The 25,993-nt window shown below is 45.8% G+C and overlaps 1 protein-coding gene across 2 annotated transcripts in view; it reads left to right on the plus strand.

The window, feature by feature from the left end:
- LOC147009331 (uncharacterized) overlaps positions 1-25,993 on the plus strand; it is a 77,323-nt gene that overhangs the window by 45,679 nt on the left and 5,651 nt on the right. Inside the window, exons 1-4 of one of the 2 annotated variants that reach the window (XM_085861827.1) lie at positions 14,127-14,391; positions 20,351-20,491; positions 25,315-25,377; positions 25,482-25,622. In XM_085861827.1, coding sequence (XP_085717953.1) covers positions 14,241-14,391; positions 20,351-20,491; positions 25,315-25,377; positions 25,482-25,622 — 496 coding nt within the window. In that variant the 5' untranslated portion in view covers positions 14,127-14,240. Of the gene's footprint in view, positions 1-14,126; positions 14,392-20,350; positions 20,492-25,314; positions 25,378-25,481; positions 25,623-25,993 lie in introns of those variants that run through there. The other variant, XM_085861826.1, reaches the window with a different exon arrangement.

Below are 25,993 nucleotides of genomic sequence, written 5' to 3' on the forward strand. Positions count from 1 at the left end.
TAATTGTATATGTGTGCTTTCCGTTCATCGCGAAATAAATGTGCTTTTTGTGGAACTGTTTTCCCGTTTCGCTTCGTCTTTTCCTTTATTGAATCTCCATCTTACTTCACGTAAAGGGTTGGTCGTGGGCTAAAGCGCCCGATAATTAATCGAACCGTCGAGGCCGACGATAACACCGCTCGGTTATCCCGATAGTACGGAACGGGTCGCTTCAAGTGGCCCGTGTCCGAAGTCGACCTGCGGCGAGGTGCGATCGCCCGGTCTACCCTCCGTGTGGGTACTTAGGTAGGTCGAATTTGGCGAGCAACCCTATCCCACGCGGGGGGCCGATTGGCACGATCGTGGTGAGACCGAAAGGTCCACCCGTGACTAGTTCCCGGCGTTAGTCCGAGAGGGTCACGACGGGATTGTCCGTCCGGTGGGCGACGTGCCGCGATTCGAGTTACGTGGCCGTCCGCACGCCGGCGGGCGCGAATCCGCAACACTGGTGTCAGGTCGTGCGATATAAACTCATCGCCCTCCTCGCGGCACTGGTATCGGAGAACGGGACAACGGGCTCTCCTGTCTCCAGCGAAATTCACGGGAATCGGTCCAGGGGTGAGACGAGCGACCCCCGATTCCCTCCAAATTACGAGCGAGCTAAATTAACCCTTTAAGAGAAGCAAGATGGCGTCTCAAGGCGAGCGGGAGCCGGGGGTATTAGAAATGGATGTAGAATGTGTAGAATCCATGGTCCAGGATGGAATCCCCGTGCAGGAAATGTTGGTTGTACAGGAAAACGAACTCGTCCAACTGAACCCGGAGCCCGAAATAGGTGCGGCAGCGGCCGCGGTGTATGACACCTCCCTCCCCCTCTCCACCAAAACCCTTCCCCGATCCCTGCCGAAACGGCTCACCCAAGCGCACCCGACATGGCCCAGCTATTCACCATGCTGGCAAAGATGAATGCGGATTTGAAAAACGAAATGAAAGGCATGAACAAGCAAATAAACGGAATGGAAACAAACATGAAGGAAGAAACGAAAAAGCTCCGGGGTGAGACGCAGAACATGGGCCGATGCCTGCAGGCGGGCATGAAGGCCGTTAGCAGGGAGCTCAAAATGGCGACTCCACGTGTCGGAGCGAACGAGCTGGGAGGGGGTGCAACGGCTGATAGGCCCGCGGTGGAGGCGGGTGAAAAAATAATTCGGGGGACGTGTTGGGCGAGGGTCGTGACGGTGACCGAAAGGGAAGAATTAAATGGGGAGACCAAAACGTGTGAGACGAGACACGAGGTGACGACAAAGGAAATAAAAATAGTTGAGACAAGGGAGGTAAAGGGTGAAGAGGTGACCGGGTTGGCAGAGACACGGGAGATGGGAACGATAGAGGGAAGACTACACGATGAAGACGGGGTAAGTGACGCACACACACACACGGAGGTAGTGGAGGATAATGGAGGTGAGCTCGCAGACTGGGTGAAGGCCCGGTGCGAGCAGCTGGATAGCCTCCTCCAGGAACGAGGGGAGGGAGTATGCCCCCTTGAGGCGAGTCACGACCAGGTGGGTTCGGTCGTGCTTTGCGAGGTTGAGGGGACGGGTGCTGTGGACAGGTGCACGCCGAGCTTGGGGGGTATAGAGGCCCCGGAGACCCTTGTGGGGACACGAATCCCCAGTGTGGTTGTCCCTGTGTGTGTGGTGCAAGGTGTGAGTGCGTCCCCGTGTGTGGAAGCGACCCCGTGTGTGAGTGGTGTGGTGGCGATTGTGCCGGAGTACGTGCTTCCCAGCACGCCGTGTGTAAAAGGGGCACCGCAAGTGGATGAGGCACCGTGTGTGAGTGTCGCCGTGTGTGTGAGTGAAACGGCCAGTATGAGTGAGGCACCGCGGGTGAGTGCCCCCGCGTGTGTGAGTGAGGCACGGTGTGTGGATGAGGCACCGCGGGTGAGTTCCCCCGCGTGTGTGAGTGGTATGGTTTGTGTGAGGGAAATGGCACGAGTGAGTGGAAGGCCGCGAGTGAGTGGGGCCGCGTATGCGAGGGAGATGGCATGCGTGAGAGAACGGCCGAGTGCAAGGGAGACCGTGTGTGTGAGAGAGCGGTATGTAAGGGAGATGTCGGTCGGCATGTGTGAACATGCAGCCGCGTCTCCCGGGGTGAATGTAATGGTGAGGTGTGTTAGCGTCGTAACACGCAGGTGTGCGTGGGTCGAATGGCGACGACGGAGACTGCGACATGTGAGGAAAGAAAGCCGAGTAGCGGCTGTAGTTGTTTCGGGGACCGTGCCGGGTTCGCCCAGCCGCGAGCACGAGGTCCGTGCTGTGCAACGCACGAGGCCCCCACGTGCTCGCTTGCGAGAGTGAAGTCCCGGTCCGGAAACGCACGCGGTGGATTTGCCGATCCCGCGGACGGACAAAGTTTAGGCAGGATTATGGATTTGGACCGGACGGGTTCTCCACGCGATCGTGTGTGTTAAGCTACAACGGGCAAAGCACATGTGTTCGCGTGGGGAACCCCTCGAGACGTGGGGCTTGTGTTTTTTTTTATGCGCACGGTGACGTCATGGCTGCACGCGGGGTTGGAATCCGGCAAGAGGGGTATCCCTGCCGGATGGTACCGTCCAGGGAGGGACGAAGTACATGTGCAGCTGCATGACGTCACGGACAGGTTCAAAGTGCGCGAGCTGTGAGTTGCCGCGCTGGTGATGCGCATGGGAAAAAAAAAAGCAAGCCTCACTTTCGGGTGCACAGGATTCCTGGGCAAGGGGTGGAAGACCCCCTTGACCCAGGGCACAGGATGGAAACTAGTTAGGGGGAAGGGATAGCTTAGTTAGACCGACTTCATGGGGCAGGGGTAAGTCCTCATGGAGTCCGTGGAATGGATTAGTTAGAGGGATTGTAGCGAGATTTAGGTTGGGAAATTGATTAATGGGATTATTTGGAGACAGTGACAGACTTGTGGATGTGTAGCGGGGACGTAGTTTAGCTACGTAGGTTAAATGGAACGTGCTATAGTGTAAGGGACGACGTGGGAGCACGAGTTAGTTAGGGGATGTAGTTAGAAGGATGGCAGAGTTCAGCGGTGTGTGTGTTGAAGAGTTGTGAGGTGAGTACATGATGAGTGAGTGAGGCCAGCGGGTCTGTGTGAATGGAGCGAATGGGGAATGCATGGTGCGATGAGTGATTGGGGGGAGGAGTGACTCCCGCCCAAGGGACCCCGGGGTCAGTGTAGAGTGAGTTAGCTGGGTTAGTCAAATTAACAAAAATGGAGGTTGTTTTGTTGTTGGTGGGTGTGTAGGCTCGAAACCCATTTGGAGGGGTGCAGGAGCCTTGTTGACGGGCTGGGAGCGTGGCTGCGAAAAGTGAGTATCGCTGAGTGGGTACCCCGGGCACCAGGCTAGTCGGCCGTGGTAGGCCAAGGGCCCATGGGGGGCCGGGATAGCGTAGTGGGCACGGGTGCGCCTGCTTGGTGCGGGGGCCCGGGGCGCCATTAGCCGCGTGGGCAGTGTTGTGGGCACGGGTGACCCTCGGAAAGGGGCCTGGGAAGCCAGCCTGCCACGTGTGCGTTTCAGGGGAGGTGCCATGGGGGGCACTCCCCGGTGTTAGAGAGCTGGTAGGCTCGGAGGCAGTGTAGTGCCCGGGGGTGCCATAGCGGGAGATTCGGCAGAGGGTCGTGCCTGCCAAAGGGGGCCACGTGTCCCAGCCATGAGACCGTGTGAGGGCACGGAGAGAAAATTGGGGGGCGAGGCCCGAAATTGTGAGGACACCAACACAGGCGACGGGAATCTGGGTTGTTAGAACCAATAGTTTAAGCGAGAGGCGCTTGTTGAAAGCCCCGGGGTAGTTTAACAGTTAAATGGATAGGGTAGATTAGGAAGTGTACCCCTCCGCACCATCCATCCACTCGCTCTCGTTGTGGGCCGCTGGACCCACTTTGGGTTAGATCGCTGAAGTCTGGGGAGGCCATCCTGAGGCTTCGTTGGGCCTCGACACAGGACGCTAGCTCTCCCTTGTTCCCCTCCGGGAAGGGAACGTAGGGGTTGGGAGTAGGCTAGGTGACAGGATAGGTTAGCCGAACAAGGACGATAAAGGGGGTTAGGGGACGATTTATAGTGGGGAAGTAAAAAAAATAAAAAAATAAAAAGTTGGGGCTAAATTGGGGTTTGACAAATTAAGGGAGTGGGTATAGACAGTGACAGGCAAAGGTGATAGGTTGGGAGGGAGACCGTAGGGTAGGTCCGAGCCCGCCTTCCGAGTGGCCAGCACCACCGCACTCCCTCCACCAACCTCCACTGAACGGCAAAGGCTGGCCAACTTCATCGGCTGGCCGTGTTTTGCTTCAAGGCCTGTGCCGCCCACTTCATCGGCAGCTGTTGTTTTGCTTCAAGGCATGTGCCGGCCAACTTCATCGGCTGGCAGTGTTTTGCTGCAAGGCCTGTGCCGGCTGGATCGGCTGCAGCTGCTGTGCTGCAAGGCCTGTGCCGGCCGGATCGTCTGCAGCTGTTTTCTGCAAGGCCTGTGCCGGCCAGTTCGTCTGCCGGCTGTGTTTGCCTGCAGCGGCCTTCTTCTGCGGGCTGTGTTTGCCTGCTGCCTTTGCCATGCCATGCCCACTGCCCCTGTTCACCAGCCCCCGTTCAATTTTGACTAGTTCCACCCGTGACTAGTTCCCGGCGTTAGTCCGAGAGGGTCACGACGGGATTGTCCGTCTGGTGGGCGACGTGCCGCGATTCGAGTTACGTGGCCGTTCGCACGCCGGCGGGCGCGAATCCGCAACAATATATATATATATATATATATATATATATATATATATATATATATATACATATATATATATATATATATATATATATATATATATATATATATATATATATATATATATATATATATATATATATATATATATATATATATATATATATATATATATATATATATATATATATATATGTATGTATATATATATATATATATATATATATATATATATATATATATATATATATATATATATATGTATATATATATATATATATATATGTATATATATATATATATATGTATATATATGTATATATATATATATATATATATATATATATATGTATATATATATATATGTATATATATATATATATATATATGTATATATATATATATATATGTATATATATGTATATATATATATATGTATATATATATATATATGTATATGTATATATATATATATATGTATATGTATATATATATATATATGTATATATGTATATATATATATATGTATATATATATATATATGTATATATGTATATATATATATATATATATATATATATGTATATATATATATATATGTATATATATATATATATGTATATATATATGTATATATATATATGTATATATATCTTCGGGTGTTTCACTCATGGTGATAAAAAAATGAAATTTGTTGAAAATTGTCAGAAGGGGTGTCCCCTTGTTTCTTATGACCCATAAATATTTTAGGCAAATATTTGGTTTGATTTGTCAATATTTACTGGTCCCACAGTTGGACAAGATTCCACATTTCAAGTGAAACTTCGAAAAAAATCAAATGGAGGAGAAGACAAAAAATTGCAACGAACGTTTATTGAACTGAAAATTAACAAAAAAATGTATGAAAAAGAAATGTAGAACAATTATGCAAGTAGAGCAGGGCAATCAAATCGTTGGGCTCAAGGAGCAGGAGGGAACTTCGCAGTCACTCCAGCCTTTGTTCTCTTGATGGTCTTGCGGTTATGATGAACAACTTTGAGGAGGAACTGCTTCTGCTGCTCGTCTTCGGTTCGGGCTTGTAGTTTTTGTATCAGTGCCACTCCTCTCTCTGCTGCATCATTGGTGACCTGCAGGCCTCGGACGGTGGCTCGAGTTCGTGGATCTTGCAAAACATCTAACAGCTGCGAACGGGAATTAGGAGGCCTCATTGTTGCCATAATCGTGCAATTGGCCGGCAGGGTTCTGGTACTCTGGTATAGGGTTCCGCTTTGGGTACGACTTAAATCCGGCTCGATAACGGCCCGGATCGTGCAGCTCCTGCCGAGGGTGAATTTCCCCGGTAGTTTGACGACGTGGGTAATTAGGTATGTTGAAATTGGCAATTGACCCTACCCCACATGGTCGACCTATTGGCGATCTTTGGTCCGATTACGGACCCGTGACCTTTCGGATTTATCTGAAAGGTACGACCTAAATTCCGGGTGTTTGGTGGAGCTGACTCTACTGCTCCCCCTAGCGGTTGTGCTCGCCACCGAGACCTGGCCCCACAACAGTATTTCCTACCGATGCAAAAGTGAGTGCCTTTTAGCCAACTATTTGTGTTCTGAGGCAAAACTTGCCATATACCTGTCAAGGAAGCACAAAATGCAAAATGTCAGTGATTCTGTTGATGATGTTGTTCAGCTTTTGAAAGCCTTCGTCACATCACGTTTACATTAAAATCCTTCGTCAGTGACAATAACATGCAGAGCCTTGTTGACCTTATCGAGTCAGGTATCCCTGAATTCCGTCATCAGCTCCCTGGATCCCTACACGAGTACTTCCAGTTTCGAGATAGTCTACATGCAGTTGATGGTGTCATACTCTACAAGGATCGTGTCCTTATACCACCGTCTCTCAGGGACGAGGTGTTAGCCGCTCTGCACGCTGCCCATCAAGGGGTAACCTCTATGACTGTGAGAGCAGAGTCCTCCATCTTTTGGCCTGGCATCGCCCCTGCCATTGCGGCCCTTCGTGCTGGGTGCTACCGTTGTAATCGGATTGCGCCCTCCAATCCAAGTGCGCCACCCACTCCCCCGATACCTCCAGATTATCCATTCCAATGTATGTGTGCCGACTACTTCCACTACAAAGGATGCAACTACTTGGTGGTGGTTGACCGGTATTCTAACTGGCCAATAGTTGAGAGAGCCTCACATGGTGCAGATGGACTCATCGCTTGCCTAAGACGTACCTTTGTCACATTTGGTATTCCTGATGAATTAGCTTCCGTTGGTGGTCCTGAATTCACAGCCGTCGCGACACGTCAATTCCTCAAGGACTGGGGTGTACATCATCGACTCTCCTCAGTAGCTTATCCACATAGCAACTGCCATTCTGAAGTTGGTGTCAAGACTATGAAGCATCTTATCATGGACACCACTAGCCCTAATACCGATGCGTTCCAACGTGCCATGCTCCAGTATAGAAATACCCCAGACAGAGACCTGAAATTCTCTCCAGCGATGTGCATTTTCGGCCATCCAATTCGAGACTTCATCCCAATACCGCCTGGCAGATACAAACCTCATAACACTTGGCACGAGACTGGCGGCTCGGGAGGAAGCGCTCCGCAACCTCCACATGAAAGACGCTGAGCGCCGGTCTGAACATACCAAGAGACTCATGCCCCTTGTTGTCGGCGACCGTGTTCGCGTCCAGAATCAGACCGGGCCACACCCCCTCAAATGGGACAAAACCGGCATCATCATCGAGGTTTGCCAGTTTGACCAATATGTGGTGAAAGTTGACGGTTCAGGAAGGGTTACTCTGCGCAATAGGAAATTCCTGCAAAAGTACATTCCTGCGCTAACACCGCCACCAAGATTGACGATCGATGGTGATATTGGAGTGCAGAGACCGATGGTTTGGCGGAACATCATGCACACCACAAACCCGACCAGTCACAATGGGGCTTATGGCCCATCCATTACTAGTCCAATGCCACCGCAACATCCCACTGTCAACTCTGACGCCACTCCACAGCAGCCACCTGCTACATTTCCTGTTGAATCACCCAGGGTCAACCGAAGCCCTCCTGGCCGCCGTCAGCTCTTTGATGATGCTACAACCCCATCTATGGCTAAGTCGTCACAGGTAACTCGGCATATCGGCGCAGCGCCCCCAATATCACCTCCTCAGGTCGGCAGTCCCAAACCCAAGATGGTTGCCAAACACCCTGCGCTTCGCCAACCGGCTGCTGCACCCAGACGGTCCGGCCGAAGGACGAGCAAGCATGCCTGGCATTCTGACTACGACATGTGATTATGGCATCGACCATTACTGACATTGCGTTTGGTTTCTGGTTCAGTTTTTCAATTGGCTTTAAAGCTAGTTACATATATTCTTCATGTTCTCAGTGTTTGTCATACCGAAAGACTTGGGGGGATAGAAGATTCTTAATCATCATGTTCATTCTTATCTATCTATAATTCCAGCAGTGTGTGTGTGTGTGTATGTGTGTGTGTGTGTGTGTGTGTGTGTGTGTGTGTGTGTGTGTGTGTGTGTGTGTGTGTGTGTGTGTGTGTGTGTGTGTGTGTGTGTGTGTGTGTGTGTGTGTGACCGCTGTTTCTCGACAACCACTGGTCTGATCTGATTGAAACTTGCCAGGTATATTGCTGGGGACCTGAGGATGTGCCTTTTCAAGGTTTGATATTAATCGGACAAGTGGTTCCCAAGTTATGGCCATTTATTTACCAACCAATGACAAGACACGTGGCTGCGTGGGCGTGGCTGATGGGGAAGAGAACCTCAGCCGCTTTCCCCATTACAGATTACAACGTACGGGCTTCCGGAGAGTGATGACTTTGTGTATTCTAATAATTTATCGATATCTTATGCGCATTTATAGCTTAACACAATGCCCCAAGTTATGATCATTTTCATTTTAGACGGTGCATAAATTTTGGTAACATCAGAGTGCTGGTGTGCTCCGAACCAGGAAGTAATTTTTTTTTGTTCCTCTCTTCTCTTCTCTTTTTATTTTTCCTTGCACCGACATTGCGAAAAGGCAAAATACGTTGGCGCTAATTTAATAATTGGCCATTAAAACTAAATTGCGAATAATCGTAACTGCGATATGCGAACTTCCGGGCCACGCACGTACGGGCACGCGAGAGCGAAGAAACGGCCTGTGTGGTTGTTGTTTCTTGCTCGCGGTTTGAATATTTATTCATTTAATTTTTTTATTATTATTTTTTTTTGTGGGCACGTACTGGTATCTTTAAGACCTTGTTCATTGTTGAAGTTGCAATAAATCGCCAACTGGATTAACAAAGAGAACTAGTGTTATTTAGTGAGCACCCATTTGTCCATATTTTTCTGAATATAGATTTGAAATTCGAATTTGTGAGGGAAGAGAAACGGGAATAGGTCACACTTTGTAGCCAAAGGACAATAGGGGATTGTAAAACTCGCTGTCAACACCACGAGGTGGCGCTACACGGGCCACATTTACATCGAGAATTGAACCCTCCGTGACCCCCACAGCTCAGCGTGAGGCTGTGGCCACATAGCCGATGTCACCCCGCACACAAAGTTGGATTTGTTCCTCGAGTTTGGAGTTTGTCATTTAAAAAATGTGCCTGTGGTGAATTGAGGTGAATTGAGGGACATGACGCGGGATCACATGTTGTGCGTCTCGCGTATAAGGGGAGGTCTCCGCGGCACGGGGTGATTGTCCCCGGGGCATTGCCATTTACATCGGCTGTTCACTTGGTGCTCGTTGACTGAAGGTGCTCATTGACTGGTGAGAATGGAGATTATATCGAACTCCGTGCTTACGCGGATTTAGTCTGCAATGATTAATCGCACATGTATACGTTACTGCTTATGTACTCCTAGCTGAACCTGTATTCCCCGGTGTGCCCGCAGAAGCGGCTCCAATCAAATGGAATAAAGCCTAAACTCTGAAGGTTCTTCTCTCGCTCTCATTCCAATTTATTCCATTTGGTTTTCTCGGCTCTCTCAACCAACGATGGACAAGATCTACAAACCAGAGAGGTTCAACGCAGACCCAAACGCGACTGACGCAGAAATGAAATGGTCGCATTGGTTCCGTTCCTTCTCACACTATCTGACCATCATCGAGGAGGGAGCTGACAAATTTGCCGCTCTCGTGAATCATGTCTCGCCCGGCGTGTACAGGCTCTTCTCGGAGTGCGACACTTACGAAGCAGCGATCGACGTGCTGCAAGCGCTCTACGTGAAGCCCAAGAACGAGGTATACATACGACATCTTCTCAACACACGCAAGCAAGCAGCCGGGGAGACAATCGATCAGTTCCTGCAAGCTCTGAATCAGCTGGGAAAAGACGGCAGCTTCCGGGCCGTAAGCGCCGAGGAACACCGAAAGGAAGCCACACGGGAGGCATTCATCCAAGGACTCAGATCAGCCCACATACGGCAACGCTTACTAGAGAAAGCGCAACCCACTCTTGACAAGGTAGTCGATCAGGCACGAGCGATGGATACGGCTCAGCAGCAATCTGAGTCATTTGGGACACCGATGCTGCTAATGAACGCTGCTACGATGGGAACCCAAGGAACCCCACTGGCACAGACACAGCCAGACATAGGGGATGGAGAAACACCCGAGGAGCCGGATACCCAGGCCACGTCAAACTCCTCAGCAACTGCTCCGGTTGGTAAATGCTTCTTTGTGGGTACAAAAGGCACCCTCGTCAAAAATGTCCCGCCAGAGATGCCACATGCATGAATTGCGACAAGAAAGGGCATTATGCCAGGGTATGTAAATCTACTCTAAGGAGAAATAAACCCACTTCTGCGGCTCTCTACTCACAAAATAAATTAACTGCAGCCTCCCCGGGGAATCTATCCAAGGCTATCATCAACGTACATTTAATTAACGGGCATATGGCTGAGGCACTGATTGATACCGGTAGCTCTGAAAGTTTCGTCAACAGCTCGCTAGTGAAGGGCAGGAAATGGATAATCCACCCGACAGACAATACGGTATGCATGGCCGCCACCTCACTACAATCCCGCGTACGAGGGTACTGCAATGTTGAATTGGACGTAAAAGGATACACGCATCGGGATGTAAGGGTACTGGTGCTTCGTGATTTGTGCGCAGACGTAATTCTGGGTCATAATGTCCTCAAGCAGCACACGAGCGTCGAAATACCCTTTGGAGGAAGCAAGCCTCGTCTAATTTTAAATGCGTTGACCACCGCGGAGGTGACGTCCCCCCAGCTGTTCGCTAACTTGTCGCCGGTCTGCAAACCGATAGCGATCAAATCGCGGCGATATACCACTGCTGATATGAATTTCATCACCTCAGAAATCAAGCGATTACTGGAAGAAGGAATTATAGAACCGAGCGATTCGCCATGGCGCGCACAGGTGTTAGTAACCAGCAGTCAGAACCATAAGAAACGAATGGTTGTCGATTATTCCCAAACGGTCAATCGCTTTACCCAACTCGATGCCTACCCCCTGCCGCGCATAGACGAGATGGTCGAACGCGTGGCCAATTATAAGGTATTCAGTACCATCGACTTGCGAAGCGCCTATCATCAAATTCCCATCCGAGAGGAAGACAAACCTTACACCGCATTCCAGGCAGGGAGGCGCCTCTACCAATTCAGGAGAATACCTTTCGGTGTCACGAATGGGGTAGCTTGCTTCCAACGGGTTATGGACGACATCATCTCAGATGAAAACCTCAAAGACACTTTTGTTTACGTGGACAATGTCACAGTGTGCGGTAGGGATCAGGGGGAACATGATATGAATCTGGACAGATTCTTGAGCATTGCTAGAAAATATAATCTGACTCTCAACTACGAGAAATGCGTATTCTCGGCAAGGTCAATTGACCTTCTCGGCTACACAATAGCCGACGGCACAATTAAGCCTGATCCTGAACGATTGCGCCCACTTCGTGAGCTACCACCACCTCAGGACCTGCAGGCAATGCGCCGGGTGATCGGCATGTTCGCTTACTATGCAAGATGGATTTCGCAATACTCCGAGAAAATACATCCCCTAGTGCATTGCAAAAACTTTCCACCAGATGCCGCTGTTGTAAGAGCTTTCCACAACCTCAAGGATGATATCAGTAAGTCCGTGGTTTTATCGATCGATAGCTCGGTGCCCTTTGTGGTGGAAACCGACGCTTCAGATCACGCGATAGCTGCTACACTTAATCAGTCTGGGCGGCCGGTCGCGTTCTTCTCGAGAACTCTTTCTGGAAGCGAGCAGAGACACTCAGCGATAGAGAAGGAAGCGTACGCCATCGTCGAAGCGCTGTGGAAATGGAGACATTATTTACTGGGAAACCACTTCACGCTCGTTACGGACCAACGATCCGTGGCATTCATGTTTGATGGGAAAAATAACGGGAAAATTAAGAATGAAAAAATTATGAGATGGCGGATAGACCGAGCTTGCTATAGTTACGACATTGTTTACCGGCCCGGGAGGGAAAAACCCTGCTGCAGATACCTTCTCTTGGGTCTACAGTTCGGCAACAATCAGTCAGGCTTTGCAAGACCTCCATGTGTCTCTGTGCCACCCGGGGGTAACCAGAATGGCACATTTCGTGCGCAGACAAAATCTTCCCTATTCTGTTGAAGATATTAAACAAATGAATGCTTCATGCCCTGTTTGTGCTGAACTAAAACCCAGATTCTATGGCGCGGCATCTGGCAGACTGATCAAGGCCACTTCCCCCTTCGAGAGACTAAACATTGACTTCAAAGGGCCCCTGCCGACCGAGACAGACAACAGATACATATTCACCGTTGTTGATGAATATTCAAGGTTCCCTTTCGCATTTCCGTGCTCGGATATGACCTCGGGCACTGTCGTGAGATGTCTCTCTGACCTCTTCGCTATGTTTGGGAAACCTTCGTACATACATTCAGACAGAGGGCCGTGTTTCATGTCGGCCGGGCTAAAACAATTCCTACTAGAGCTCCGCATAGCAACTAGTCGAACGACGGGTTACAACCCACAGGGAAACGGGCAGGTGGAACGGTATAATGGAGTTATTTGGAAAGCCGTAACTCTGGCGCTGAAATCGAGAGGACTGGGCCCCGAGCGGTGGGAGGTTACTCTTCCCGACGCTCTGAATTCCATACGCTCTTTGCTCTGCACGTCCACCAATGCAACTCCTCACGAACGAATGTTTACTCACCAGCGACGTTATGTTGACGGTCAAACGGTGCCCAACTGGCTGACCCATCCCGGAACAGTGTTCATGAAACGCCCGGTACGACAAAGCAAGTATGAACCCCTGGTGGAGGGGGTCGAACTCATTGACACTAATCCAGAGTATGCTCATGTCAGGCTCCCGGATGGCAGGGAGACCACTGTGTCGGTTCGCCATCTGGCTCCCTCAGGTACTCCTCCCGCAGGTACACCACCTTCTGGCACTCCTCCTTCTGACATCCCCTCCCCAGGTGCTCCCCCCCCAGGAACTCCACCGGGCGACGGGGCTGCCGCGTTCCACCCGAGAGCGATCGAGGAGTCATCCCCGGCACAAGTCGAGGCTCACCAAGAGGATCGGGAGTCTCCCTCAAGTGAAACTGCCATTTACTCCCGGAGAGGTCGACGTCGACAACCCCCTCGACGACTCAATCTGTAAAGGGGATTATCGGCATTCTCGCTGCTCATGCTCCTATATGCTCATTATATCATATATCGATGCTCATTTCCATGCTCCTACAACTCAAAATAATCACTGCTTGGCATGTATGCTTCTGTAGATCTATTAGTCCGTGTTGCTTGAAATGTATACTCCTATAGTGCTAAAGCAATCATGGTGTGTAAGTTGGGCCCCTAGTTACATTTTAAAGGTGGGGAGAATGTGGTGAATTGAGGTGAATTGAGGGACATGACGCGGGATCACATGTTGTGCGTCTCGCGTATAAGGGGAGGTCTCCGCGGCACGAGTGGTTGTCCCCGGGGCATTGCCATTTACATCGGCTGTTCACTTGATGCTCGTTAACTGAAGGTGCTCGTTGACTGAAGGTGCTCATTGACTGGTGAGAATGGAGATTATATCGAACTCCGTGCTTACGCGGATTTATTCTGCAATGATTAACTGCACATGTATACGTTACTGCTTATGTACTCCTAGCTGAACCTGTATTCCCCGGTGTGCCCGCAGAAGCGGCTCCAATCAAATGGAATAAAGCCTAAACTCTGAAGGTTCTTCTCTCGCTCTCATTTCAGTGCCCGTGCATAGAAGACAAACAGACAGACAGACAGATTTTTCTTCCCCCTCTTGCAGGAGCAGTTATCCTCGATCTGTGGCGAATCTGCGGATTGGAATTGATGAATGAACTCTCTTTCAGGGATTGCTTCAGTTGAGTGATTGTTGTTTCTTCATTCACACGTTGTTATCTGCCCGACACTGCACTGCACTGCACAGTACTGTACTGTACTGTACTGTACTGTACTGTACTGTACTGTACTGTACTGTACTGTACTGTACTGTGCGCCATGAATCGAGATTTCTTCAGTGAGGAGCACAGAGAGAACCCTCCGGGATCCACGAGTATCTCGGATGGAAGGAACGTGCTCGGTCCGGAAGGTTCTCACATGGACTGCGGGTCCAGGATCGCTCCACCCGAGGGTCACGAGTCGGGACACGGTACGTGCTGTGTCTCCACACATCGTCCTGTTATGGTTCCTGTGCGGAAATGTCCCACCGTGACACACGTGGTTTCCTCCATTCACGAATGACGGGTTGTGTTGTTGATCGGACGATGAATCATCGTGTGGATTTATTCAACATCGATTTATATACAGACATTAGCAGTCAAGGGTGTTTGTAGTAGATTGTAATAGATCACCAAAACAGATTTCAGTCGATGTAGATTGTAGTAGATCACCGAAACAGATTCCACTTCATGTAGATTGTAGTAGATCACCGAAACAGATTCCACTTCATGTAGATTGTAGTAGATCACCGAAACAGATTTCAGTCGATGTAGGTTGTAGTAGATCACTGAAACAGATTTCACTCGATGTAGATTGTAGTAGATCACCGAAACAGATTTCACTCGATGTAGATTGTCGTAGATCACTGAAACAGATTTCACTCGATGTAGATTGTAGTAGATCACCGAAACAGATTTCACTCGATGTAGATTGTTGTAGATCACCGAAACAGATTTCACTTGATGTAGATTGTAGTAGATCACCGAAACAGATTTCACTCGATGTAGATTGTAGTAGATCACCAAAACAGATTTCACTCGATGTAGATTGTAGTAGATCACCGAAACAGATTTCACTTGATGTAGATTGTAGTAGATCACCGAAACAGATTTCACTCGATGTAGATTGTTGTAGATCATCGAAACAGATTTCACTCGATGTAGATTGTTGTAGATCACCGAAGAGGATTTCAGTCAACGTAGATTCTCGTCGATCACCGAAACAGATTTCAGTCGATGTAGATTGTAGTAAATCACCGAAACATATTTCACTCGATGTAGATTGTAGTAGATTACCAAAACAGATTCCACTTCATGTAGATTGTAGTAGATCACCGAAACAGATTTCAGTCGATGTAGATTGTCATGGATCACCGAAACAGATTTTAATCGATGTGGATTGTAGTAGATCACCGAAACAGATTTTAATCGATGTGGATTGTAGTAGATTACCGAAACAGATTTCAGTCGATGCAGATTGTAGTAGATTACCAAAACAGATTTCACTCGATGTAGATTGTAGTAGATCACCAAAACAGATTTCACTCGATGTAGATTGTTGTAGATCACCGAAACAAATTTCAATCGATGTAGATTGTAGTGGATCACCGAAACAGATTTCAATCGATGTAGATTGTAGTAGATTACCGAAACAGATTTCAGTCGATGTAGATTGTAGTAGATCACCGAAACAGATTTCAATCGATGTAGATTGTAGTAGATTACCGAAACAGATTTCAGTCGATGTAGATTGTTGTAGATCACCGAAACAAATTTCAATCGATGTAGATTGTAGTGGATCACCGAAACAGATTTCAATCGATGTAGATTGTAGTAGATTACCGAAACAGATTTCAGTCGATGTAGATTGTAGTAGATCACCGAAACAGATTTCAATCGATGTAGATTGTAGTAGATCACCGAAACAGATTTCAGTCGATGTAGATTGTAGTAGATCACCGAAACAGATTTCACTCGATGTAGATTGTTGTAGATCACCGAAGAGGATTTCAGTCAACGTAGATTCTCGTCGATCACCGAAACAGATTTCAGTCGATGTAGATTGTAGTAGATCACCGAAACATATTTCACTCGATGTAGATTGTAGTAGATCACCAAAACAGATTCCACTTCATGTAGATTGTAGTAGATCACCGAAACAGATTTCAGTCGATGTAGATTGTCATGGATCACCGAAACAGATTTTAATCGATGTGGATTGTAGTAGATCACCGAAACAGATTTTAATCGATGTGGATTGTAGTAGATCACCGAAACAGATTTTAATCGATGTAGATTGTAGTAGATTACCGAAACAGATTTCAGTCGATGCAGATTGTAGTAGATCACCGAAACAAATTTCAATCGATGTAGATTGTAGTAGATCACCGAAACAGATTTCAGTCGATGTAGATTGTAGTAGATCACCGAAACAAATTTCAATCGATGTAGATTGTTGTAGATCACCGAAACAAATTTCAATCGATGTAGATTGTAGTGGATCACCGAAACAGATTTCAGTCGATGTAGATTGTAGTAGATCACCGAAACAGATTTCAGTCGATGTAGATTGTAGTAGATCACCGAAACAAATTTCAATCGATGTTGATTGTAGTGGATCACCGAAACAGATTTCAATCGCTGTAGATTGTAGTAGATTACCGAAACAGATTTCAGTCGATGCAGATTGTAGTAGATTACCAAAACAGATTTCACTCGATGTAGATTGTAGTAGATCACCGAAACAGATTTCACTCGATGTAGATTGTTGTAGATCACCGAAACAAATTTCAATCGATGTAGATTGTAGTGGATCACCGAAACAGATTTCAATCGATGTAGATTGTAGTAGATTACCGAAACAGATTTCAGTTGATGTAGATTGTAGTAGATCACCGAAACAGATTTCAGTCGATGTAGATTGTAGTAGATCACCGAAACAGATTTCAGTCGATGTAGATTGTAGTAGATTACCGAAACAGATTTCAGTCGATGCAGATTGTAGTAGATTACCAAAACAGATTTCACTCGATGTAGATTGTAGTAGATCACCGAAACAGATTTCACTCGATGTAGATTGTTGTAGATCACCGAAACAAATTTCAATCGATGTAGATTGTAGTGGATCACCGAAACAGATTTCAATCGATGTAGATTGTAGTAGATTACCGAAACAGATTTCAGTTGATGTAGATTGTAGTAGATCACCGAAACAGATTTCAGTCGATGTAGATTGTAGTAGATCACCGAAACAGATTTCAGTCGATGTAGATTGTAGTAGATCACCGAAACAGATTTCAATCGATGTAGATTGTAGTAGATCACCGAAACAGATTTCACTCGATGTAGATTGTAGTAGATCACCGAAACAGATTTCACTCGATGTAGATTGTTGTAGATCACCGAAGAGGATTTCAGTCAACGTAGATTCTCGTCGATCACCGAAACAGATTTCAATCGATGTAGATTGTAGTAGATTACCGAAACAGATTTCAGTCGATGCAGATTGTAGTAGATTACCAAAACAGATTTCACTCGATGTAGATTGTAGTAGATCACCGAAACAGATTTCACTCGATGTAGATTGTTGTAGATCACCGAAACAAATTTCAATCGATGTAGATTGTAGTGGATCACCGAAACAGATTTCAATCGATGTAGATTGTAGTAGATTACCGAAACAGATTTCAGTTGATGTAGATTGTAGTAGATCACCGAAACAGATTTCAGTCGATGTAGATTGTAGTAGATCACCGAAACAGATTTCAGTCGATGTAGATTGTAGTAGATCACCGAAACAGATTTCAATCGATGTAGATTGTTGTAGATCACCGAAGAGGATTTCAGTCAACGTAGATTCTCGTCGATCACCGAAACAGATTTCAGTCGATGTAGATTGTAGTAGATCACCGAAACATATTTCACTCGATGTAGATTGTAGTAGATCACCAAAACAGATTCCACTTCATGTAGATTGTAGTAGATCACCGAAACAGATTTCAGTCGATGTAGATTGTCATGGATCACCGAAACAGATTTTAATCGATGTGGATTGTAGTAGATCACCGAAACAGATTTTAATCGATGTGGATTGTAGTAGATTACCGAAACAGATTTCAGTCGATGCAGATTGTAGTAGATCACCGAAACAAATTACAATCGATGTAGATTGTAGTAGATCACCGAAACAGATTTCAGTCGATGTAGATTGTAGTAGATTACCGAAACAGATTTCACTCGATGTAGATTGTTGTAGATCACCGAAACAAATTTCAATCGATGTAGATTGTAGTGGATCACTGAAACAGATTTCAATCGATGTAGATTGTAGTAGATTACCGAAACAGATTTCAGTCGATGTAGATTGTAGTAGATCACCGAAACAGATTTCAATCGATGTAGATTGTAGTAGATCACCGAAACAAATTTCAATCGATGTAGATTGTAGTGGATCACCGAAACAGATTTCAATCGATGTAGATTGTAGTAGATTACCGAAACAGATTTCAGTCGATGTAGATTGTAGTAGATCACCGAAACAGATTTCAATCGATGTAGATTGTAGTAGATTACCGAAACAGATTTCAGTCGATGTAGATTGTAGTAGATCACCGAAACAGATTTCACTCGATGTAGATTGTTGTAGATCACCGAAGAGGATTTCAGTCAACGTAGATTCTCGTCGATCACCGAAACAGATTTCAGTTGATGTAGATTGTAGTAGATCACCGAAACATATTTCACTCGATGTAGATTGTCATGGATCACCGAAACAGATTTTAATCGATGTGGATTGTAGTAGATCACCGAAACAGATTTTAATCGATGTGGATTGTAGTAGATTACCGAAACAGATTTCAGTCGATGCAGATTGTAGTAGATCACCTAAACAAATTTCAATCGATGTAGATTGTAGTAGATCACCGAAACAGATTTCAGTCGATGTAGATTGTAGTAGATTACCGAAACAGATTTCACTCGATGTAGATTGTTGTAGATCACCGAAACAAATTTCAATCGATGTAGATTGTAGTGGATCACCGAAACAGATTTCAATCGATGTAGATTGTAGTAGATCACCGAAACAGATTTCAATCGATGTAGATTGTAGTAGATCACCGAAACAGATTTCAGTCGATGTAGATTGTAGTAGATCACCGAAACAGATTTCAATCGATGTAGATTGTAGTAGATTACCGAAACAGATTTCAGTCGATGTAGATTGTAGTAGATCACGGAAGAGGATCTCAGTCGATGTAGATTGTAGTAGATCACCGAAGAGGATTTCAGTCAATGTAGATTGTAGTAGATCACCGAAACAGATTTCACTCGATCACTGAAGCACGGCGACTGCGACGCAAAACTCTAAATATCGCGCTCCGTCGCGAGCGGGGCCCCTGGTTCATCGGGACGAGTTGCGGAGGGTGAAACGCAGCTGGGAGGGAGTTTATTTGGGTTAACCGTGCACTTTTTTGCATTATATTATTATTATTATTATATCGACGAGCTAATTGCGTGACGAATGTAGAATGTAGACAAATCGGATCGGATGTGTTTTTATTCTTCAGATTTTATTCTGGAAGTAAAGGTGGAGTCCGAGTTCATTGATGATTCCTCCTCGTTTGGTAAAGGTCTGAAGAACAACAACGATAAAGAAAAGAACAATAATCTTCCAGTGATGGTTCTAAGAACAACAAGGACAAATGTGTCCAAGAGCACCGTCCTAAAGGTTTTGCCGGCTAAAAGAAAACAAAAAAAAAAAACAACTTCTGATATTTCGTCACGTGCCTTGATTAAGCCAATAGCGAGACCCGTCATAGTGTATTTTCGTATTTACGAAATATCGTGTATTTACAAAATAAATAATGTATTTACGAAATTACAATACGATAAATGGAATAATCTTTAAATAGTAACGTGAACTTTTCGAAACTTTAAAGCAAATGTCCGAATATATTTAAAAGTTCATGATAGACGCTCTCAAAAGGCACCGTCAATGTGAGGATGTGTCCATGCGTTTAATATTTAAGGAGATCCGGATCGTGTCTAACAGAGCCGAGTCCTAATATATAGGTTTTGTAAGGAGAAGGAGAAGGAGAAGGAGAAGGAGAAGGAGAAGGAGAAGGAGAAGGAGAAGGAGAAGGAGAAGGAGAAGGAGAAGAAGGAGAAGGAGAAGGAGAAGGAGAAGGAGAAGGAGAAGGAGAAGAAGAAGAAGAAGAAGAAGAAGAAGAAGAAGAAGAAGAAGAAGAAGAAGAAGAAGAAGAAGAAGAAGAAGAAGAAGAAGAAGAAGAAGAAGAAGAAGACTGAGCTCTCTTGGAGCAGCGTTCGCTTTGTGAGATGCTGCTAAAAATACCTTCCAGAGTAAGAAACAACGTGTCAAATGTTTTACAGGTGAAGCTCATCCGGGGACGATGGAAACCTTCCAAACTCATTTTCAGACTTCCCAAGATGCTTTGAGCAATGATCATGTGAAGGAGGAACCACGTGGTTCTCCTCCCAAGGAGTCCGGCAAAGCTGCTCAGCTACTCGAGGGTAAGCCGAGCTTCGTGGCGAACACATCACACTGTTTTTACCTGTTTGTTTATTTTTAATGATTAAATGTTTTTGTTCCAACCTCTGTGGAATAACAGACCCATTAAATTGTGGTCAACCAAGTGGGCTTGTTTATCATCACAGGACAGGGATATTAGTTGCTCATAAAATACTGAGAAATATTTCTGCACTTTGTTTTTCTCGCCTTTACTCAGGATTGATGAGACACATAATGGCAATGTTTGAAAAGCCTGTTTCACTAAGACACACTGGAAATAGCATTGGAAAACAAAATAATGATAATAATGTGCGTCTCCTGTGACATGACAGGTGTGAAAGACAACTTTATGACGATCTAAACTTGTGAAACGAGAGGTGTATTCAAGGTTGTTGCATCGAGCCGTGTAAATTGCTCACAACTCATTAAAAATCCTGTCATCGAGTTCTGCAACATTTCCCTCACCGACACCACTCTTTGGATGACTTGCTATGGAAATGCGTTTTGAAACTCGGTGACGTCACAATCGTGAAGACGTGTACAACCTTCTGTTTCCATTACCACAACGTGTTAAACCTCGAACATTTCCTTTAACATCTGAAAATTGTGTCCCTTGTTTATAAACTTGTGGTCATTGTGTTATTATGAATCATTGGCAGCTACTCTTAGTGAAGCTTGAGTTATCATTCTGTTCAAGTTCGATAACATCTCACCGTCTCTCCTATTGGGCACGAGCTTGCGTCTATGACAGCATCCAAGATTCCCATTTTATTTCCGGTTCCGGGTTGCTCCACGCAGAGATAGTGACTCGAGTCACCAATTTTGTGACTTGAGACTTGAGCTTGTTGACTTCTTGACAATGACGATGAATGAATTAACACAACTGTATAATCAAAATAAATATCTCTGTGATATGTTTGTGACTAATTTTCATTCGATGTCTCGAAGGATGTGATTATATTCAAAAACGAGATGCGCACTCGACAGAGCGCATATCTCCGCCACTTAATGCCTCATCCATGAGAACACATCGGGCCCAATACATTTTTACGTCATCGTGCTATATATCATTTTTGGCCCGATCTCTCAATGGTGAAGAATCACTTTAAACATTCTAGTATTCGGATCCAGATCCGGATCTTCACTAAAATCTAATCAGTTTGTCCTCACGAATCCAACCTGCCCACCAAATGCATCCGGATTCGTCCACAACTTTTTGAGATATCCTGCACACAAACAAACATACATACAAACAGACAGAGAGGGGTGAAAACATAACCTCCTTCACCTTCGGTGGCAGAGGTGACAAAGACCATCGGAGTCACATGCCAAAGGGAGCATGAACTCGATAAATAGATTGCACCGAGCTGAGAAAAGGTATTAGTTATACAACTCCCAAAGTGCCGCTGTGCTCCGAGCCTGTGATCACACGTACATGTGTCTCGTCGAGTAAAATGAGGTCAATTAGGAAGAAAAGCAAGTAGAGCTATAGTATCTTTCATGACATGAGATGAACTAAAATACACACACACACACACACACACACACACACACACACACACACACACACACACACACACACACACACACACACACACACACACACACACACACACACACACACACACACACAATGGTTTAAGCCTTCATTGGATGTACTTACCAATAGACCGTCAAAACTGAGCATCACTGTGGGGTTTGCTGCGACTGTTCATGCGCATTTCACTTCGCAAGGTTGCCGGATTTGAAGATTGGAAATATCGATCCTCAAAATTATCGTATTTTCAGAAAAATATCATACGATTCCCACTAAGCACGTGTAAAAACTTTTTTTAACCGGCGTTAACCCACAATGCACAGCAACATTTCAATTTTCAACAGTCGACCATTGTGGATGAATTGCGTCACTCTCGAAAAAGTCACTGCTGTTACTTCCTGATTTTCCCTGACTGGACACAGCCTCTGCTGTGCTCGTTTTTCCCTTTATGAACGAATCGATGCATGAAAGTGATATTGTTGCAAAAATGGGCCCTTAGTGGGTTATTGAATATAGGATTAGCCCAGATCCCCCCCCTTAAATGCATGTTTAGCCAGGTTGTTTGGTAATCGGACGTTACATGTGTGTCGCGAGGGGTAGCAGGCTGTCCAGTGTTCGTACAGTGGTGGTGTACTGAGAGGTGCCTTGCTTCTTTTTCCTTCCCCTCTTCTAACCAACCCCCCCCCCCCGCCCCCCCGGCGCCCTGACAGTGAGTTAACAAGACGTGTCAGCAACACATTGGCCGAGAGCTGTTGCAATCTCGAAACGATGGACCAATCACGGGTCTCCAGAGGTGGATGGACCGAAAAGGCTGGCCACGAAAAGCTAAGGAAGGGATGGCTGTGTGAGTCTGCGATCTGCTTCGTGAGAAAGGCCCACCCCGAAAGGCAAGAGGAACTGCATGAGGTCTGTCTGCGATCTGCTTCGTGAGAAGAGCGAGCCCCAAGAAGGCAAGGGAGAAACTGCTAGTGTCGAGTCTGCGATCTGCTTTGTGAAAAGGCCGGCCCCAAAAAGCAAAAGAAGGGACGGCTGTGTCGAGTCTGCGATCTGCTTCGAGAGGAGCTGTTTAGTGGGTCGGGGATCTGCTTCGTGAAGAGTGACTCGACGAGCTGTTCCTCCTCGGTTATGGATCCATCCTGAGGTCATCCACAGGTTCATCCTGAGTCCAGTCACGGAGCCTCTGACTGTCCTGACTCCATGCATGGCTCGACATGTCTTTCCATCGCATCGATTCGCCTGCGGAGCCCAACACCCAGATTTGGCCTTGTCTGGTGAACAGGCCAGGCCTGGATTTGTATACTGGACCTTGTGAGAAACCAGCTGGAACACACCATAGATCTTTCGCTCTTGTGCCGTCGACCTTACGGGGGCTGAACGCGCCGAGGCTGGTGTGTGAGCGGTGCGACAAAAGGAGGCCATCGCCGCCATCTTGCTACGCTGCATGCTCGAGCTTGGGCGCTCGAATCCGTTGACATCAGCTTGTCACGAGCCGCATTCGTGCCTTCAACACTTTCCTTCTCGTCCATGAGGCACCACCAAGTACTCCGTGTCTTGTCTGCACGTTGTCCAGTCCTAAGGTTTATTTCGCTAGGGCTCCCTTCGAAACCTGTATCCGTAGCTCCCTCGTTAAGAGCGGGTTATAGATGAATTATAACGTTCGTGAATGCTTATCTTGTGTCGTGTTTCCCCGATGTGTCCCCAATAAATCTGGCTGATTCATACGAAAGTTGCCGCCTCGAATCTATTCGAGCCGCGCTGAGAGACAATCGCTCGATTTGTATATAAAACCAAAACGGGCTACGGACTGGCAGACTTTGCTCGGTCTCTGACAAACCCAGTCTGTAGCCGGGGTCTATATCCCCAACTGGTACGGCCCAGGCGTACTTTGCTATCATGATCTGAGGCACGTGACCCGAGACCTGTGCCGAACCAGCCGGCGTTATAACCCCTGAGACGGCGGTGCTGTTAAGTGACGCCGAATCTTCAACAATATTATTACACCTTAGCGATATAAACAGCCTTTAAAAAAACTAACACTCTGTCGAGGAAACGGATTCTGACTATTTTAATGATTCAGTAGATTATTTAATGAGTAAATCATATTTAAAATAATCGATTTTTCTCCTTATTTCTGTACTAATTCATTTACTTTTTTTGTCGTGGACCAACATACGACCACTTTCTGAACTCAATGAATTCACCTGCCCACTGTGATGTCATTTGTTTCTAAATATCACCCTAACTTGACATGTGCTCGGAAGTGGGAACTCGGAAGGAACGTGTGTATTGCTTTGCTCAGTTTGTCTCTGTGCACGTGCTTACATGATGTTACGCCTGCGTGAAAAATGCTGCGTCAGGTGTGACGGAGAAGGTCATAATCTGTCCAGCAGTTTGAGAAAAATGTTATTAAATTTTTAACTGAAAATTGAAGGGTAGAGTACTTTACTTTTTAGAATTGCCACAATTATCATCCATTTCCAATTATTGATCGTACATCGTTCAAGAGGTTGAATTACCGTACCATTACGACACTTATCGGACATTTGGCAACCCTTTTATTTCGTTATCGGTAGCTTGGCAGAGATTCCGAGGGTGATCTTAATTGTTTATAAAATTTGAATCATCAACCTTCCATATTCAGAGCGGAATCACCAAGATGAATGAGTCTGGTCACTGAGTTTCGTTCCTGATTGTAACCATTTTGGTCACTAACTGTAACTATTACACCATCTAGTCTGGTCAACGAGTTTGAATTAAAGCAATTAAACTTAGTCATTTTTTCTTCACCATGAGGGAGGAGATTTGTGTGCAGATGAGCTTGACAGGAAATTGGATAAAAGCCGGCTGAAGTGCGTTAGGAAGAGAGAATGGCAAAGAGAGCGGATAGGATAAGGAAACAACGTCGGAGTAAAAGAAGTAAACTGATGTTGAGATGGGAAGATTGTGTGAGGACAGATATCAATAAGATGGGGGTGGTTGGAGAGTGGAGAGGGAGATGGCTGAGGACACGGAGAAATGGAGGTGTATTGTGGTCAAGGCAGGGATTCCATGAATTCCGTCCTTTTTCCACGATTGTAGAAAATCACTGGCTTTATATTGACCAACAGAAGGTCAGGTCAGATCATTGAGTTTATATTTCGTATTCGGTTTCAAATCAGTATTTTTCAGGACATTGAAAAATCAACACTTGCTGTCCAGAGTTGTTTTGTGTTTTTAATTTGTTTTCGCTTCATTGGAAGGACTTAGTTATTTAAAGTTGAAGTTGAATGGGATGTGTTTGTTTTTCAGATTTTATGGTGAAAGTGAAGGTGGAGTCCGAGTTCATTGATGATTACTCCTCGCTTGTGAAAGGTCAGGAGAACAAGAATAATCCTGAAAATAATAATCTTCCAGGGATAGTTCGAATAACACAAATACCTTTCAGAGTGAGAAACAACTTGTCAAATGGTTTTCAGGTGAAGCTCATCTGGGGACGATGGAAACTTTCCAAAGCTATTTTCAGACTTCCCAAAATACTTTGAGAAATGAGCATGTAAAAGAGGAACCACGTGGTTCTCTTCCCAAAGAGTCCAGCAAAGCTGCTCAGCTACTCGACGGTAAGTTGAGTTTCATCAAGAACACATCACACTGTTTATACCCTTTTTCATTTGTTCTTTTCAATGTTTAAATCATATTGTTCGAAACGATGTGGACAAAGAGATCCATTAAATTGTGATTAACGAAGTGGTATTCTTTAATGTTTATCTTCACTGGACCGGTTTATTAGTTGCTTCTAATATACCCAGAAATATTTCTGTACTTTTTATTTTTGTCTTTTACTGAGGATTGATCAGACACATAAAGACAACGTTTAAGACATCTTTTTCACTCGTACACATTTTGGAAATAGCTTCCGAAATAACAAATCAAGGGAGATTACTGGAACTTGACAGGTTTGAAAGACAAGTTTGTGACGATCAACCGTGTG

This window comes from Eptatretus burgeri, chromosome 17 (assembly GCF_056783735.1).
Source record: "Eptatretus burgeri isolate ZD-2024b chromosome 17, Ebu_testis_v1, whole genome shotgun sequence".
NCBI lineage: Eukaryota > Metazoa > Chordata > Myxini > Myxiniformes > Myxinidae > Eptatretus > Eptatretus burgeri.